Source organism: Tiliqua scincoides, chromosome 7 (genome assembly GCF_035046505.1).
Source record: "Tiliqua scincoides isolate rTilSci1 chromosome 7, rTilSci1.hap2, whole genome shotgun sequence".
In the NCBI taxonomy this organism is placed as follows: domain Eukaryota; kingdom Metazoa; phylum Chordata; class Lepidosauria; order Squamata; family Scincidae; genus Tiliqua; species Tiliqua scincoides.
This window is the reverse complement of record NC_089827.1, coordinates 14768064-14785929: the sequence shown is the minus strand read 5'-3', so window position 1 is coordinate 14785929 and position 17866 is coordinate 14768064. Positions and strand designations below refer to the sequence as shown.

Here is a 17866-nt window from a genome sequence, read left to right as displayed (position 1 = left end):
TAGTCAAATGCAAAGGGTTGTATCCTTAAAAAGTTAATCATGATTAAGAACCATTGAAACTAATGGAACTTAACTTAGTCGTGACTGACTTTCTTAGGATTCAACATTGCAGCCATGAGTATCGCATCAGATACAAAGTGCATGCATGTCACTTTTTGGTTGCCCTTTAAGATACATGTAAACAAGAGGCTTGAACCAATACCAAAGGGACAATACCCCCCTCCACAACTCCTCCCTTCCACACTTCACATCTGATACAGCATGCACATGTTTTGTAACAGAGCAATATACCCAGGACAAGAGAATGACCTCAAATAGAGCAACCCCAAAACTGAAGGAACATATTGAGGAGCAACTGATGCAAAACCAGCAAAGTGATTAGTGTGTTAGCTGTACCAACAACACTGCAATGTCCCAATCATGGGAGACCCGCTGACTGACCAAAGTTCTTGAAAGCATACTAAATGTTTGGGGTTTGTTTCCTAAAACCTCCATTTCGACTTTGAAAGCTCCCTAAACTATATCTCTTGGCAATCCTAGAGGGTATAAGGATTGTGGAACAGTTTCTTTAAAGAGAAAAAAAAATAGGCCAAAGCCCCTGAAATGTGCAATTTGGTGACTTTGAACCTAAAAGCTTCAGTAGACACAGAGAGGCAAGTTACTATACCAGCAAGGTTAATCCCTGGGGAGCATTTATATTCCTATGTGCCAAGTTTGTTAAGAAACACATTAAGTGGGGGATCAATAGATAAGAAAGAAGTACAGTTTTATAAGTGATTAATCTGCTGATCCTATCAACACCTCTGATTTCAGTGCTTTTTATTACGTCCTATGGCTCAATTTTGTGGATTCCCATAGTTTACAGAGAAACTCATGGAAAGCAGTTCTGCTATTGGTCTATACTGCTATTTGCTTTTGCAAAAGAAGACTATTTTACAGCAAATACTTGTTGGCTCTTGTGACCAAAAACTGGAGGTAATGTGGTCCTTCCTCTACAACACTTCTTTTCCCTGACCTGGCAAACAAGTGTTGTGCCATGTCTAGACTCTTCCAAGCAAGCAGCTCAGAGCAAAAACTGCAATACAGGATCTGGCTAAGCATGCATTTTCCTAACTTCTTATACAAAATTCCTATACTTCCAAGGCTATATCATTCATTCAGTTCTATGGCACATATGTTTTAGGATGTCCTTTAGGCAGAGTTTCTCCCAAGCCCTAGGTGCTTGATTGCTAAAAATTAAAACACATGAGTCAAGAACATAACAAGAGAACTGGCATGCAACCATTTCCCACACAACTTGTGAAGTATATCACTTTAATAACTTTGGAAGATCTAGCAAAATCTTCTGGTTAATGAACCTTCCACCTCATTTAATACGCTTAGAATACTGGGAGTTCCACTATTTATTGACCCCCCTGCAAATAATGCTACATAGAAACAGATCAAGAGATACAGACAGAAAATATCTGGTCTTTTTAAATATATTTCTCAGATTAGCACTTACTAGTTCTTAGGGGATCATGTGGATTTATACTGTTAATTTTTCCTATTCAATAACATAGCTGGTGTTCCTCTTAACTCAAGATTTTAATTTACTCCCAATGGATTTTACTCTTTGGAACAGGTACTTCCCAAATACTCCCCCCCCCCCGAGACAATGGTTCAACTCTTTGAAAAATCACTACCACAGAGAAGTTCCAAGGGGAAGATAGAACAGAACTAGGAATGTGTACATTAGTTTGACCTTATTGGAAAGTAAGTGTGGAATTTAAATTTTGAAGGAGTAAGAACGAGACACATTTGCTTTCATTACAAGAAACAAAGCAATTTAACCAGTTTAGAGAATATCTATATTTCTAGAGATTTGTTTTGTTTGTTTGCAGCCCCATCCTCCACCCAGGCTAGCTGCCCTTTTCCCCAGCCCACCTCAAGTAGCGCTTCCTCAGGTGGGTTTATACTGCTAATTTTTCCTATTCAATAACACAAGTGGTGTTCTTCTTAAGATTTTAATTTACAAGAAATATGGAAAATCTTCCCATAAGCATAGGGATCGGTTTTCCAATTTTTTTTTTCTATCAAGCATAGTCCCCCCACTCCTGAACACAGCACGGTTATAAACAATTTGAAACCTTTTACTCTAGTTTTGGGACCAAGCCCAAATTCAAATTTAAACTTCAATCCAACCAGCAAGTTGTCATTGCTTGACCTGGCCGCCTTTCTCCTTAAAGTTACAGCTCTCCATTTCGTTTTCTTGCATATAAACCCAGGCAGGCACAGAATCCGATGCCGCTGAGGACGGCACCCACCAAGAGGGCTAACGCATCGCCTGTATTCAGCGCTTCCACAACAGGCAGCCCCACCAGCAGTGAGAGCAACACCAAGATGAGCTGGAGAGGAGCCACGTTCCCAATCATTGTTGATCCGATGATTCCAAATGAACGGCTAAATAACGAGATGAACTGGAGAGTCAACTGTCTCTAAAACACAAGATCAGAGAAAGGTCAAGACATAAACTTTGTTACAGAGATTTACATCATTGTGAAATGCTATTTAGGACAAACTCCCTTTGTATTGCACTAGTACAGGTGAGGTCGCTTTATCCATGTGTTTGGCACCTATGGATTTGCCTCAGTCTGGGTGCTGGACCCGCGCTGGAGGGCCTCACCTGACCTCCTGGACACTACAGAAGTGCCTTCTGGTCACATCTGGCAGGTGAGCTGATGACCCCAGCTGCAGATTTGGTATCCCTGAGGGATCCAGGAATGGATCATCTGCAGATTGAGGGCCAACCTGGACAAACAAGATTCCACCCCCCTTCCCAGAATACAAGGCAACCATACAAAACAAAATGCTTTTATTTGCCCCAAGGTAATACGATAAAGTGCACTTCCCCAAGATACAAGCAACCTTGAAGACTCTGAAATCTCTATCTTTGTAAGTCTGAAAAGGAAAGCCTGGTTAAATGTCTCTTATGAACACTTTGTGGAAGACATGTCCCCTCTAAGGGACAATTTGCACATTAAAGTTATGGAGCAGCCATCTAGGGAAGTGTTTGTACCACAGCAGATTTTCTGAAGAAAATGGCACTTGCAGGATGGAGTGTCATGCACAGAGCCACCTTGTGGAATTGCAGAGATACTTCCAGTGGCTTCCCACACAGCAGTCTTACAAGATACTCTGGATTCTCTAGTCTGTGTAAATATCATCACTTGCTCTTTGTATGGTATACTATTTATTTTAAAAAAAATTATATCCCACCTTTCCTATGCGGAAGCAAATGCACATAGTGGCTCACAAAATTCCATAAAGAAATACACATATGTAAGACAATAAACAAAATCACTGATAAAAACCAATTAGAACCGTTAGGAAGCACAAGACAGTAACTGACAATACCGTAGTCATACATAAAGACACAACACAGAGATGCCACATTTCTTATGTGACCTGAAACTGAATTGATTTCCTTTTCCTCTCCAACAAGAGTTACTGCTAGTTCCAGTAAGAAAGTTTGTACTGTATACTGCTAAATATGCATGAAGAAAAAAAGTATATACACTCCCACAAAATAGCTTATTTTATTAACAACTGTTGATTTTAGGCAAATTAAATTCGGTTTTACTTCTCAAGGTCCTCTTGTTCCACTCTTACATGCTTGTCAGTGTGCACATACGTGTATAGTACTGCTAGATCAAAGTGCTCAATGACAGAGATATGTGCCATGGAATATGGCACTACTATGTTTAAGGAGCTATTGCCAGGGACCTACTGTTGAGGTAATACCCAACCCACTGAAATATAGGGCATCTTTCCTCTTGAAGGGGCAATGCTCATATTACCCAGGCAAAATTTTGTTTTGTTTACATTCTTTGTTTTACAACAATAGTTTGTGACCTTATGCTGTCTGTGAGACCCTATGTATGCCTCTTATTTTACGTAGAAACTGTCTTGCCTTTTAATACATGGAATCTTTAGCATGATCTTGCTTGCCACCTACTGCAGGGGTGGTCAGCCTTCCAACCACAGGGCTCCTGGATCTTTAACAATTTGTAGAAGAGAGAATTTCAGGAAGTGCAGCTTGTCATCTCACAGATGACAAGCTGCTCCTACTGAAATTCCCTCCTTTACACAATTGTTAAGGGTCCAGGAGCCCTGAGGTTGAAAGGCTGGCGGGGGGGGGGGGGTGCTAGTGTTTGCTTTGTTATTAAAAGCTTTTCATTACCTGGTAATAGATGCCCCTGATTGTAAAGGAGTTTCCCCTCCTTCTAAAATATAGCTTAATATTATATGAGACTATGATATTTAGAAGGAAAAAAATAGCCTCATATTTACGTGTGTGTTATATTTTTGAAGGAGGAGGAACTCCTTTAAAATCAGGAGCATCTATTATCAGGTAAGAGGAAGCTTTTAATAACAAACCAAACACCACAGCACTGGTTCTCAAACACTTGCAGAGTTTCAGGTCCAGGGTGAGTCTTTGCAGGGGTGGGGTGGGGTGGAAAGCAGAAACGTAATCCCCTGGATTGTGCTGCTGCAGGTGACCTAGTAGCTTTTATTAAATATACCTGAGTCCCTGCAGGCATCCAGTGGGAGGAGCAGGGAGCCCCATGGAGCCCTCTGCAAGACTCCCCCCACCTCTAAACAAATGCAATCCCAGCCCACTTCCAGGTTTCGATTGCAAAACAAGACGTGGGTTGTGATAATCTTTTGTCAGTGTCTAGAGGTGTTGGGAGCCTTGCAGAGGGCTCTGCAGGGCTCCCTGTACTGGACTCAGGTATGTTAAAAAGGCCCCTAGGTCCCTCACAGCAGTGTGATCCTGGGGATTGCATCACTGCCTTTCCCCACCCCTTAAGGGGGCAATGGCATTGGTTCTCAGGCTGGTGGGTCACGACCCACCAGTTTGAGAACCACTGCACTAGAGACTTGGGTTGCAATCCTATACACACTTTCCTGGGAGTAAGCTCCATTGAACACAATGTAACTTACTTCTGAGTAGATGTGCATAGGATTTTGCTGCTAAGTGGCACACAAGATCGCTCTGATGACTCCCTATTTTAAAAGGAAGAGAACTTCCACTTTAAACCAGAAACAGGCAACACCCTTACATAAAAGCTTAAACTTTCCCACAAGCCTCCATCTCACTCCACCGGCATCCTACCTGTGTCAGCCTTTAATTAGGATTATTTCCTGGGTCAGTTAGAAAAGGGATCTTGGAAACAGGAACCAGTCCTGCAGTTCAGCACCTACTGAAAAACAAAACCACCACCACCCCCAGAAAAAAGAAAAATTAAATCCTTGTTAGACAAAGCAAATACCAGGCTGTGACACAATGAAGTAAATGTTAAAAAAAGAGAGGAAGGAAAGGGCTGTGTGTGTATGTATGTGTAAGTAAGTGCAAAAGTTAGAGAGGAAGGTAAGGTGTGTGTAAAAATTAGAGAGGAAGGTAAAGGGTGCCTATGTGTAAATGTTAGACAGGAGGGTTCAGGTGAGTGTGTAAATGTAAAAAATAGGAAGGTAAGGTGTGAGTGTGTGTGTGTGTAAATGTTAGAGAGGAAGGTAAGGGATGTGTGTGCGTGTGTGTGTATGTGTGTAAATGTTAGAGAGGAAGGTAAAGGGTGTGTGTGTGTTTAAGTGTTAGAGAGGAAGGTAAGGGGGTTTGTGTGTGTGTGTGTGTGTGTGTAAATGTTAAAAAAAAGAGAAAGGAGGATCTGATCTGATCAGGAGCTTGCAGCCCAATGCTAGGCATGTCTACTCAGAAGTAAGTCCCATGATAGTCAATAGGGCTTACTACCAGGAAAGTGTGCATAGGCTTGCAGCCTTGTTTACCTAATAAAAAGAGCTCACTGAGTGTCATCCCAAAGATAAACTCTCCAGGTAGGGGAAGGAAAGGGGTAGACTGAAACAGAAAGCAGTGACATGGGACCCCCTGCAGCCACTGCCCCCCTGGCCAAGCATGCAACATGCCCTACCTTCCTGGAAGCAGCCATTGCAAGGAGAAAGAGGAAGAGCTTCTGATTGGTTTGCACTCTCCTGGAATCACTGCTGCCTACAACTCCCGTCATGCACTGCAAAGCTTCTCTGTTAACCCTTAAAGTGGCTTAGCTATGAGAATTCCCCTCCCTGGAAGCACACTGGCAAAGCAGGCATCCTGAATACAGAGAGATGCAGGGATGTCATAACTGCAAAAGAGAACAAGGCATCCCAAAATGTAGGACATCCAAGAAAAATGTAGGACGTAACAAAATAACTGCTAAAGACACTTGCATATGGATTTCGTGTGCAAGTACATGTGCATATGGATTTCATGTGCAATTATAATTTCACAAAATATTACTTATTATTTAAAACTATATTACATATAATTTATTAATTACAAGGTGGCTATGTGCTGCCTGCAGGGAAAAGGAGGACATGTAAGTTCTTTTCCAGGACATGAGGCTAAAAAAAGAGGAGGACCTTGAAAAAGAGGACGTCTGGTCACTGAATTCAGCAACAGCCAGCCAGCCTCTGACTCCCTGAGTTGGAAAAGAGAAGACAAGGGAATAGAAGAGGACATGGAGGGAAGGGTGGTGGGCTAGGGTGCTGTGGCACACACTAGACCCTAACCCTTTTTCCTCCTCCCGTTTTTCACTCTGTCCGTCTGTTCCATCCAGGGAGCTGGAGGCAGTGCAGTTGAGTGGGCAGGCAGAGGTGGTTGGCTCTCTCCCTGCCAGACTGGCACCTGAGGCAAGTGCCTCAGTCGGCCTTATAAAGGGCCAGCCCTGCACAGAAGTGAGAAACATTTCACCTACTAGATTTTATTCCTATCAAACTGTGTTAAGCTGCACAGGAGCTATGCCCAAAAAAGGAAGTTGGCAAGTGCATTTTGGTTATGAGCTGGAAAAGTGTTAAACACCCCATCTTTCCCCTCCCACCCATCCATTACATAACAGGAGAGGAGATTTCCAACAATATATGTAACCTAAAGAGAAGGTTAAGGCTGAAGCCATTATAACAAAATTCAAATAAACAGTTCGCTTATGTAAGATCACATTCAGAAATGTAGCAACATGTCTCACTTTGTACCCAGGGTGGGGAAGGAGGATCACCTCTTATACTAATAGTTCCCAAACTGTGGCTCAGGACCCACTAGTGGGTTGGAACCTGATTTTTGGTGGGTTGCCAGAGGATGATGGGAACCTGATAACTAATTGCCTCAAGCCCTGAGGCTACTGCAAAATCAGATACTGCTGCTAATTACCCTGCAAGAAGCTGAGCTCCTGCAGTTTGCAAGCATGTGTTAATAGAGAGAGAGAAAGTTTGAGGCTCTTTTTACTGGTTTGTATTACTTATAAAAACATAAAATATCATTTATTTCTAGATCTTTTTCTTTAAAAAAGTCTGGTAAACCTAGGTGGGTCCCAATAGACCCACCTAGGTTTTAAAAAGTGGAACCTGGTGATAAAAAGTTTGGAAACCACTGCCTTACACCTTAGCCCAGGGTTCTCAAACTTTTTAGTACTGGAACTCACTTTTTAATATGACAATCTGTCAGGAGCCACAGGAAGTGTTGTCATTAACCTGGGCATGATGTCATGGCTAGAAGTGACATTGATTTAGGCTTCAAACCTAAGCCACCGCCTAATGTCTCATTACACAACAGGCTTGTGCTGTTATTTTGCATAGCTCAGAATTCAAACATTCCGGCTTGGAAGTCCAAGAACACAGACTTGGATCTTTCTCCAACCACACCGCCTTCTCTCTTTTTCAGAGTCCCATCGTCCCATCTATTCAGGGAAAAGCACCATGGCTCTCTCCCACTAGAAACCCACCCTGTCCAGCAGGTCTGCACCCTGTACTTTTAGCTCTGTATTTCCAATGGCAGCTGAGCTAGGTGCTATGTGACCCACCTGATATGGGGTTGTGACCGACCTAGGGGATCCTCAGTCATAGTTTGAGGAAGGCTTCCTTAGTCTCTTTTATGAAGTTCATTCCTCAAGCAAGAATGGAGAGAGAATAACCACCTTGAATAAACACCCAGTGATCAGTTTAACTGTAGCTTTGGTCCCTACCCAGCAGAGATGATTTAACTCTCCTCTTGTTACACAACTTCCCTCTGTATGTTGTGTAGTCAACTGATTGGTTGGTGTAATATGGGTAACCATAATTCCAAAACCCATTTCCCCGTTCCCTAACAGTATACTGTTTACAAAGTCTCAGTGGATAGCTGATCGCTGTGTTCTTCCTACCTCTGTGACAGCAATAATAATACCATTTCAAAGTGTGATAGATATAAGAACTGTTCGCAGTGCTAAAGGAATGACTTGAGGAAGTGATGAATTAATGGATGCTTTTTAGGGGTTGCTATTGTTCTGAAGAATGGAGTGACTCAATAGGAACCTTTCTCAATTTTGGGTAGTACTAGAATGATGCTAATCTATTCCTAGAAATGTACAAATGTCTCCTTTTCAGTTCTTACTCATCTATGAGTATCTTCTTAAAATTAACAAAGTGGAGAATGAAAAGACAAAGTGATGATGGCACGATTATATATTTTAATGGTTGAATCTTGTGTTCTTCTTGACACTTAACAAATCACCAAACTCTAGATCAAGTTCCTCTTTGTCATTTTCACAATGACACCAGAATAATCATGCAGAGAGCTTACAGGTACAGAGTAACATATTTCTTTGCCTTTGCAAGCAGTTGGCAGTGTGATGAGATGTAAAATGGGGAAACTGAGGCTCTTAGGCTGTTGACTGGTTAGGCTTTACATAACATTTCTAGCAACCCAATCCTATGCTGCCTTGGCACCCAGAAGAACAGCAGCACTGAAATGGCCTGTATCCTATGGCAGCTGCTGAAATCTCCTTGAGGTAAGGGAGTGTTTGCTCCCTTACTCCTGGTAGAATGAAGCTGGCAGCAATGGGTCTCCTCTGATCCAAGTTTCAGCGGGTGCAGGCTCAAGGAGGCCTGTGTTGTGCTCTTCAGCCAGGGTTCTCCCTGGCAGACTCTGTCACCATCTCTGCCCCCCCACTCCTGGCCCTGATCCTCCTCTCCCCTCCTCTTTCCCCCTGCCTAGTTCCACCCCCCCCCCAAAAAAAGCCACACCAGCAGTCGGTGGTTAAATTTACCCCTGGCCTCTCCCCTTGTCGTTGCGCTGAGGCCCACTATAGGTGCTTCCTCTTCCCCGGGTGCCATGAATGTACTTTATGGCTACACCCAGAGCTGGCTGTATGCATGTACCGCCGATGCTCTGGTCCATAGGATTGGGCCCTAGGACTACTTTAATACTGTACTGAAGTTTAGCTTCAGTGATTAAGAGGTCATTTTATCACATTATTCTTTGAAGTGAAATAGAACCAGAAAGATGTTAAAGGCAGTTTTTCACCTTTGTCACCACAGAGGGAATCAAACCATTAAAAACTTAGGCTGTGCTGGTTCACATTCATCAGTAATTCTGTTCCAGGAAATCTCCACGGATAAGGAAACCCACAGATAATGAAATCCGAAGGTTTTGTAGGTTCTGTAATCTTCCAGAGGTGAGGGGAGCTGTATTCCTATTTGCTAACCCTATTTAAAGCAAAGTTAGAAGATCAAGCTGTCCACAAGCTTAGGGATGAATTTATTACATAATGCAAATCAAACTCATAACATTCTGTTTTAGACCATTAAAACGATAAGAATGGACTTGGCACAGGCCTTCAATAAGTGAACTAGGATGACCTCAAATTCTGATTTTTCAGTAGATATTATCTACCGCCCACATTAGCGAGGTTGATCTGTGTGCAGATCATATCTCCTGAGGTGGCCCATGTGAATCCAAGCTCAAGATATGTATTGGGGGGCGGGGTACATGTGTAGTATTCCTGCTCTATATATACACTACTAAATCAATCAAGATTGATGCCATGTTTGCAGGAAACTTATCCCAGGGACTTTCCCTTCTTCTTGCCCTCATCCAAAGCTGGCAAAGTGAACAGGTTCAACAAATTGTTCAGCAAGGGAGATATTCTCATATGAAGCACTGTCTGCAGCCTGATGCCTTATGAATGGTTCCAGGGATGTTCCAAGGTGATCCCACACTCAAACAGGCATCAAATTTTATTGCCCTGGGCTAGCACACACTGTCCTTTATGTCATCCTCCTCCTCCACCATCTGTAGTTGCCAAGCAGGTGGTGGGCAAGGGGAGGTGGCCAGTGAGTCCAGAGTGCAGGACACTCCTCAACAGCCTGCTGCTTCCTTCACTTTGCTGCTTGAAGCAAGTATATCAGCCATGACCACCACTTCCAGGATCTCTGTTCTGGAATGATGTTTACTATGGACCGGGCATTCTGTTGTCCTGGTTCACTACTTTCCAGTGTACTGGAGCACAGCACTGGGTATGGACCACTGTTGAGCATTATGACTAGTAAAGGAATAAACAGCTGCTTAAATCAGAAGTAGACCTTGTGTTTGCAGTTCAGCCTTGGCATCCACAGGGGTTCCAGTCCCAGGAAAGCCTGTGGATGCCAAAAACTGCGGGTAATGAAATCTGCGATGGGGGCAGGTATCTGGGCCTGGAGAAGCCATTTCTGAAGAGCCCCCAAAAGGCCTTAGAAGTGTACTTTCTCCCTGGACCTCAGACCACCTCCAGGTGCTACCGGTTGCGTCTTGGGAGGTACAGGTCAGTCTCCTGTTCAGGACCTGCCGGGGATGGGGGTCAAATCCACAGGTCTTGACTCAGCTGATAAGGAGGCATTACCTGTACACAGCAGTGTTCTACAGGTACTATATAGACTGTTCCCAGTCCTTGTTAGCCCGTGAGTTCTTGAGTGGCAGTGCTAGAAAAAATAATATTTGAAGAAGGGAGGAAAGGAGTTTCTGTGTGAGCAATCAGGGTAACAGCGCTTTGCATTGTATAGGAGCAAGAAATCTTTTGGATTGGGGGGGGGGTTATCTGTCTGTGGCACTGCCTATGGAAGTCTAATTGCACTCCGCAGGCAGGCAGCTCTTGTCTTCCAGCTACTCTAATTGACAATTTTCAGTTAACTAATTAGTAGCTATTGAAGAATTTCCAAAATGCATTTTCATTTACAAATCCCTTTCTCTATCCTCATATTGCCTGGCAAATTACTGGGACCCCAGTTCCCTTCCTGAATTGACATGATTGCAGCTTATTTTGCAAGACTGAGTGTGCACAGCCCTGACAGCCAGATAAGGCAGTGATTTTCAACCAGTGTGCTGCTTCGCATTTGGTGTGGTGTGAATGGTCTGCAGTTGGTTCACCTGCCTATTTGTCATCCCCCACACCTCACTAGCTAAAGGTACCACCTCTCCATTGTCTGCGTGCTGGTTTTTGGTTCGGAAAACCTGCCCACCTTTTCTGACACAGAACTAGCACTCTTATCCTCATCTCTTGATACTTAAGACTTTGCAGAAAGTTTCTCTGGTTGGCTCTTTGTCTTTTTTACCAAGTGAAGTGGCACTTATAAATCACCCTCAAGCAATACATTTAAAGGTGTCCCAGAATGCAGTGAGTTGGATATGGGAGTGTGATTCTCTTTAAAAAAAAATTGACAGCTGCTAGTGCCTTTGTAAAGTAGCAGGGATTGAAACTACCATCCAGGTGATGAAGCCTTTCCCCACCCCCCACCATTGTGTTTTATATGAATTCATACAGCCCATCTCAAGTTTTAAAGTTTACTTTTTTAAGAAATTGAGTTTTATGATGGATCTAACATATTTGCCCATATTGTACTAAGTCAATACCATTTCACTGCTAAGTGATATGTGTTGGCATTGAGATCCTTTTAGGATTTCTTTTTGGAATATAAATTAATTGTTTTACAGTTTAGATCTTGTGAGTTTAACACTGTTTATGAAGAACATAGATGTTTTTACAGTTACTTTGTACTTTGCCTCTTAAGCACACCCAGCCTAATTCATTGGGGACACAGTCTTAACCAACTTTCCAGCATTGAGGTATGGGCAATGCCACTCTGAGGTAAGGGAACAAACATTCCCTTACCTTGAGGAGGCCTCTATGGCTGCCCCCAACTGCAGGATGCCGTGCATGCCCCATTGGCACAGCTGTGTCAGTGCTGAAAAGTTGGTTAGGATATGGGCCTGGGTTACTTTCCCAACATATATGAACTGTGTTGATTTATTGAATATTTTTTCCTGTATTTTTTTCTGATCTGTTTCAATATCATTGCTAATTATAATTGCTTTAAAAAATGAAAATTACAATGCTTTCTTTGTTCTGTTTGAGGAATGGCCAAAATTGTGTTCATTGAGGCATAGAACTTTTTTTTTAGAAAGGAAAAAGTACTTTCAGAATGATGTACACATTTTTCTGCAGCTGAGTGAGTCTACAAGAGCTAATCTAGTATTAATTGTAAGCACTTTATTATTATTATTATTATTATTATTATTATTATTATTATTATTATTATTATTATTATTATTATTAACAGTACTTATATACCGCTTTTCAACTAAAGTTCACAAAGTGGTTTACAGAGAAAATTCAAATAACTAAATGGCTCCCTGTCCCAAAAGGGCTCACAATCTAAAAAGATGCAAATGAATACCAGCAGACAGCCACTAGAACAGACAGTGCTGGGGTGAGGTGGGCCAGTTACTCTCCCCCTGCTAAAAAAAGGAGCACCCACTTGAAAAAGTGCCTCTTACCCAATTAGCAGGGGTTAACTTTGAGATGCAAAATTTTGATGTCTCTGGGCCCAATCCTATCTAACTTTCCAGCACCGGTGCAACTGCAATGCAGCCTTGAGGTAAGGGAGCAAATGTTCCCATACCTAAAGGAGGCCTCTATGACTGCTTCCCCACCACAGGATGCAATGCATGCCCCATGGGCACGGCTGCACCGGTACTGAAAAATTGAATAGGATTGGGCCCTCTGCAAGCTAAATAATCCTACACCACAGCACATTTTTTTTTTGGGAATCTAAACAGAAATGTATCTTGAAAGCACATGTGCCAACATATTATGTTCATATATATGTTCATATATCATAAGAAATATTCATTTATTTTTATTGCAGTTTCTACCCTGCTAGGTAGTGATAAGCTTATGACCCAGTCCTATGCAGGATTGGGTTGGTGCTTGTGGCGGTTTACAACAGCAGAATGGAGCATGCAGCTGCATGCCACCAGTGGCCATTTTGGTGCACTGCCACAATAGATGGCAGCGCAGGTAGCCAGTTGCTGGACCAGAAAAGGTAGGTGCGATGGCAGCACTGGCAATCCTGGACCCTGTGCAGCTTGGGGACAGGACAGCACAGTGCTGCCACCCTGGTGTCCAGGGCCTTTGGAGAGCCAGGGATGCCACATGCCAAAAGGCCTTCGATGTTACCAAAAGGACTATTTTGTTTAGGGGGAATTATTACACTACCCTTATTGGAACCTCAGGATCAGGATAACAAGACGGCATAATGCAGAGAAATTCCCTTTAGCTTAAAGAGGAGACTGGGAGAAAGATAACTTTTAATAAAAGATTATAGCTTTATTACAAAAGCACAAACATAAACATAATGCACATGGGAAAATGAGTAAGTATATGTGTCTTGGTCCTAGTACTTGAATCCAGTGTACCTGGCTTTCATGGTGGTTGCATGTAAAAAGTATTTGGTGCATCCGAGGAAATTAGAAAACGGAAAGGTTGTAGGGAAGGATTTTAGGGGTCCCTGGTTTGCCAAACCCAGATGCTAACTAAAGATGGGGAGAGAAGGGGAGCAAGAGCGTGGGGAGAGGAAGAAGGAAAAAGTTTCAGGCGCCAGATAGTTACCTGTTCTGTAGAGCAGTTGGGGGGGGGAAGAGTCCTGTGTAGAGGACCCTCTGACACAACGCAGATGTGTTGTGCCCTTGGAGGGGGAGCCAGAGAGAGAGAGCATGTGGGCCAAAGCCCTCTCTTAAAAAGGGGTTTTCTGACTGCTGAGCTGAATGGTAACTTCCTTACCACCATCCAGCAGGGTAAACTTTGAAAAGATCAGGATGTCCCTTATCAGCAAAATTCAATGGGGTCTAATGGCTGGCTTCCTAGGTGGGGGAACTTAAACAATACAATGAATGGGCAACCCAGGAAGGCAGTTCAATTTTGCATATAGTACTTAAGCAGTGATTGAGTTAAACAATACAATGAATACAGTAATGTAGGAGACTGGGTTAAAACAATACAATGAAAAGGGGACACTTATACAATGATTTACTATGCCAGACTTCTTCCTATAATATGTGAATTTTGTAACCATGAGCTTGTGACTTGACCAGAGTTTTTTTGGAAAAGTGTGCTGGGAGAAGTGTGGCCTGCATGAAGTTTTAGTAACATAACCAGATATAAAATCACAACTAAGGAAAAAGGGGATTTTCACATAACATTGGAGACCTCCGGAAGGCCAAAAATTGCTACTCCCAGTTTTTGGACCCAAACCAGGGAGTAGCGATTTTTGGCCTTCCAGAGGCCGAAAACCAGAAGTAGGGTTAAAAGCCTTCTGAAGGCCTCTGAAGGCCCCTATACGTGGGCAGCATGTGGTGAGGAAGATGGCGCTGCCTCTGGGTTATTTTCCCCCCAGGAATACCACTGGATAGCAACGGGGGGTGGGGACGAATGAGGGTGGTCCCAGGAGGGATGGAGGGTGGGGAGGGATGCTGTCCCAGGTTGGTATTGGAAGACTCGTGTGCACCAGAATCCTATCTCCATCCATCTCCCTTACTGACATTTCATGCCTTGGACTTATGCCTGCTAAACAGCAGGTGTAGATCTGAGTAGTACTGTGTAAATTAAAACTTCTATTTGAATTCTGCTTTCATCTAATTGTGGAAAATGTCTCTATAGTGCTAAAAGGCTCTAGTGGAGAAGCAGCCTATTACGCCAGAGCCTCTTGGCAAGGCGTTATAGAAAACTAGTTCACCAAGGTTCTATGTATGCTGTTGATGATAATGACGCTGTCATTACCAGGCAAATGGTTGCCTCTATTCACCCCATATGTTATATAGACTCTAAAAATGAATGTTTCTTCTTCTTCTTCTTCTTCATAGTACTTATATACTGCTTTTCAACTAAAGTTTACAAAGCAGTTTAATTCAGCCTCCAATGCCGCATGCTGTCTTGATCCAAAGGGCCCCTCCAGAATCAGGAGCAGATTGGGGGGCACAAGGGACTGCAGAGGGAAGGGAAGACTAGCAACATCAACCCTCCCCCTTGGACAATTGGAACTTCCTTTACTCATGTGATAACCACTGAGGCTATAATGCACTGTGTTCATTTTTACACCTTTTTGAATCATTACAGGTCATGTCAATGGAATTGTGGATAGTGTTCTGTGTTCACCTTAACTGAAGCCAATAATGAACATCAAAGTGTTTATTATTCCATTATTCCCAGGCCCTGAGGGTGAACCAAGGGCTCACCTTTGACAGGGTCCTCTGAGAATTAACTAATTTTAGCCTTTATTCTTACCTCATGACTATATTTAGTGCAATATAGTTTAATATAATTTTCATTCTGGCCTCCTGGCTCAAGAGTGTCAAGGGAATGGATAAATGTTCTGCTATTTTCCCTCTTTATTATTATAATTTTTCTCACTAGATTAAGGGGGGAAAAAGAGGGAAGAATATAATGAGAATAAAAATGCTCAATATAGGAGCATTAAAATTTGGTGATAACTCATTCTGGTGACAGACTATAGCAAAGGTGGAACAGAGTCTAAAAGATATTCATTCTCCTGACAAAAGGTGGAGAGAGAATATGAAACAGTATCAAAGTAATTTACTTTTTTGACAAAGCACCTAAACTGGCAGTAGGCTTATGTCTTAGTTTCAACCAGGGTCTGGATAAAAGTAATCATAAATCCATATTTATAGCGACTATTATGGAAACCAATGTTGGTGGTTGGATTGTAGAAATAAAAATCTTTTATTGTAACAATACAGATGTTTGTTTATAATTTCTTTACATGCAGTGCAAAATTGTCCCCAAGTTTTTTACCTGGACACCGTGGCTCTGATCCTGGTTCAACTGTGCCCTGGTTCAAGGGGCCCCTTGCTAAGTATTTGTGGGCCTCCTTAGTGGTACCGAGAGTTTCTGTGGGGCCCAATTGGAAACATTTTTTGTGGGGCCCCAGGTTCACGGCCAAGGTCTACAGAATTTTAGAGAAATAAATAATATTTATTATAGACTTTATATCTCTTAAGTCCAAATCCTAACCAACTTTCCAGCGATGGTGTAGCTGTGCCAATGGGACATGTGCTTCATCCTGCAGTTGGGTGGCACTCATGGAGGCCTCCTCAAAGTAAGGGAATGTTTGCTCCTTTATCTCAGAGCTGCATTGCCCTTACCCTGGTACTGGAAAGTGGGTTAGGATTGAGTCCATCGACTCTTATATCTCTTTATAATTCTATGGTAGAATGGAATATATGCTTAAAAAGTGCACGTGACTCAATATAAAATTGCATACATGCAAGCCTACAAGTAAACAAAACATGCAGATTACCTTTGAAAAGCAAATAGTTCCAAAACCACTTGTGGAATGATTTAGTAAATATGTTAATTTTAGTTTTTATGTTTAGCTTCGTGCGCGGGCCCCTTTGGTATGGGGCCCAATTGAGAGAAATTGGTCCAATTGGGTTAAAGCTAACCTTGCCTGAGTTTGCTAATCCAAGACTTGGTTGTATACAGCAAAAACCAGGGGTTTCAAATGCTAATGCACACACTCTCTCTGAGCATACAAATACGAGTATAAACAGTTAGTTTAGCGGGACATGGTTGAGCATTGCCGTGTGGATGGACAGGCACGTACAGATGTTCTTTCTTCAGTGGCTACACATAGATCTCCATTGGGTTAGGGCATAGAACTGGTGCATTTCACACCTGAATTGTTTGAGTGGCGCATTTCCAAAAACTGAAATTGAGGGGGAAGACCCTGCTTGCACAGAGTGCACATCAGAGCGCCTGTATCGAATGTCTGGAAGAGCATGCTTGAACACACCTTTAGACATGAAGGAGGCAGGAAGGTGCATACTGTTGGAATATTCAGAAAATATTATTTAGCTGGTGCAATTAGTTTGGGGGAAAAGGTTAATCCATCCTCCTGGTGTCACAGCCACAACTAGATTCAGACCCCCACAACAACCATTGTTCAATGATGGACCTTCCAATGTCAAGTCTAGTTGTGGCTGAGTGCTCGTCCTCTGCTAGTGCCACAGTAATGGACACTGACTACCTCCAGCAGCATTAGGTGAACTGCATGGTTGTTATTTTGCCCTGCGTTTGTTCCTTTACAAGACAAATGGTTGGCAACCTTCAGTCTCCAAAGACTATGGTATAAGCCTACAGCACCTGGTATTCCCAGGTGGTCTCCCATCCAAGTACTAACCAGACCTGACCCTGCTTAGCTTCCAAGATCAGATGAGATCAGGCATGTGCAGGGTAACAGTTGTTGCAAGACAAATTCACAAGACAAGTGGTTGAGGGATTGAGTCCTGCCCTCTTACATAGTCTATATTCTGGAGAACTTCCTGATGGCCTCTGTCATTAATCTGTTGCACACAGAACTCACAGAAATACGTGATGTCTTTGCTAACAGGGCAACAAAGCCCATTTTGAAATGATGGCTCTCATACAGATTTTCTGTTGAGCAGAGGAAGAGCAAATGCCCTTTTCATCCCAAACAGTGACCCACTGGCTCTTGCTGGCATCTCCTTTTGTGTTTTGGTCTTGATTGTGGGCCTCAGCTTTGCAATTGTTTTGTACATTTCTTTGTGAACCTTTAAAAAATTGAAAAGTGAAATATAAATCCCCCCCCCCTCTCTCTTTCACACACACACATGGGGGCATACGCTGTACAGCAACATTTTGGTCAATGACGGATCGCATATATGACAGTG

General features: G+C 42.7%; 1 protein-coding gene and 1 pseudogene across 2 annotated transcripts; both read right to left on the bottom strand.

The window, feature by feature from the left end:
- Positions 1 to 1646: 1646 nt before the first annotated feature.
- Positions 1647 to 6026, bottom strand: SMIM30 (small integral membrane protein 30). 2 transcript variants are annotated; one of them, XM_066633958.1, is made up of 3 exons: positions 5970 to 6026; positions 5159 to 5246; positions 1647 to 2477 (listed from the first exon to the last, which is right to left on the bottom strand). In XM_066633958.1, exon 3 carries the CDS (start codon positions 2412 to 2414, stop codon positions 2229 to 2231), a length of 186 nt encoding a protein of 61 aa, XP_066490055.1. In that variant the 5' UTR covers positions 2415 to 2477; positions 5159 to 5246; positions 5970 to 6026; the 3' UTR covers positions 1647 to 2228. The 2 variants fall into 2 exon arrangements, with proteins under 2 accessions (XP_066490055.1, XP_066490056.1); XM_066633959.1 differs by having other exon boundaries at positions 5159 to 5243; positions 5970 to 5988.
- An 11280-nt stretch (positions 6027 to 17306) lies between these two features.
- Positions 17307 to 17426, bottom strand: LOC136657980 (5S ribosomal RNA; annotated as a pseudogene).
- Positions 17427 to 17866: the final 440 nt, after the last annotated feature.

What these genes read in the sequence shown, in the direction of transcription:
- SMIM30 (XM_066633958.1), bottom strand. Translation starts at nt 2,414, where the DNA reads ATGATTGGGAACGTGGCTCCTCTCCAGCTCATCTTGGTGTTGCTCTCA.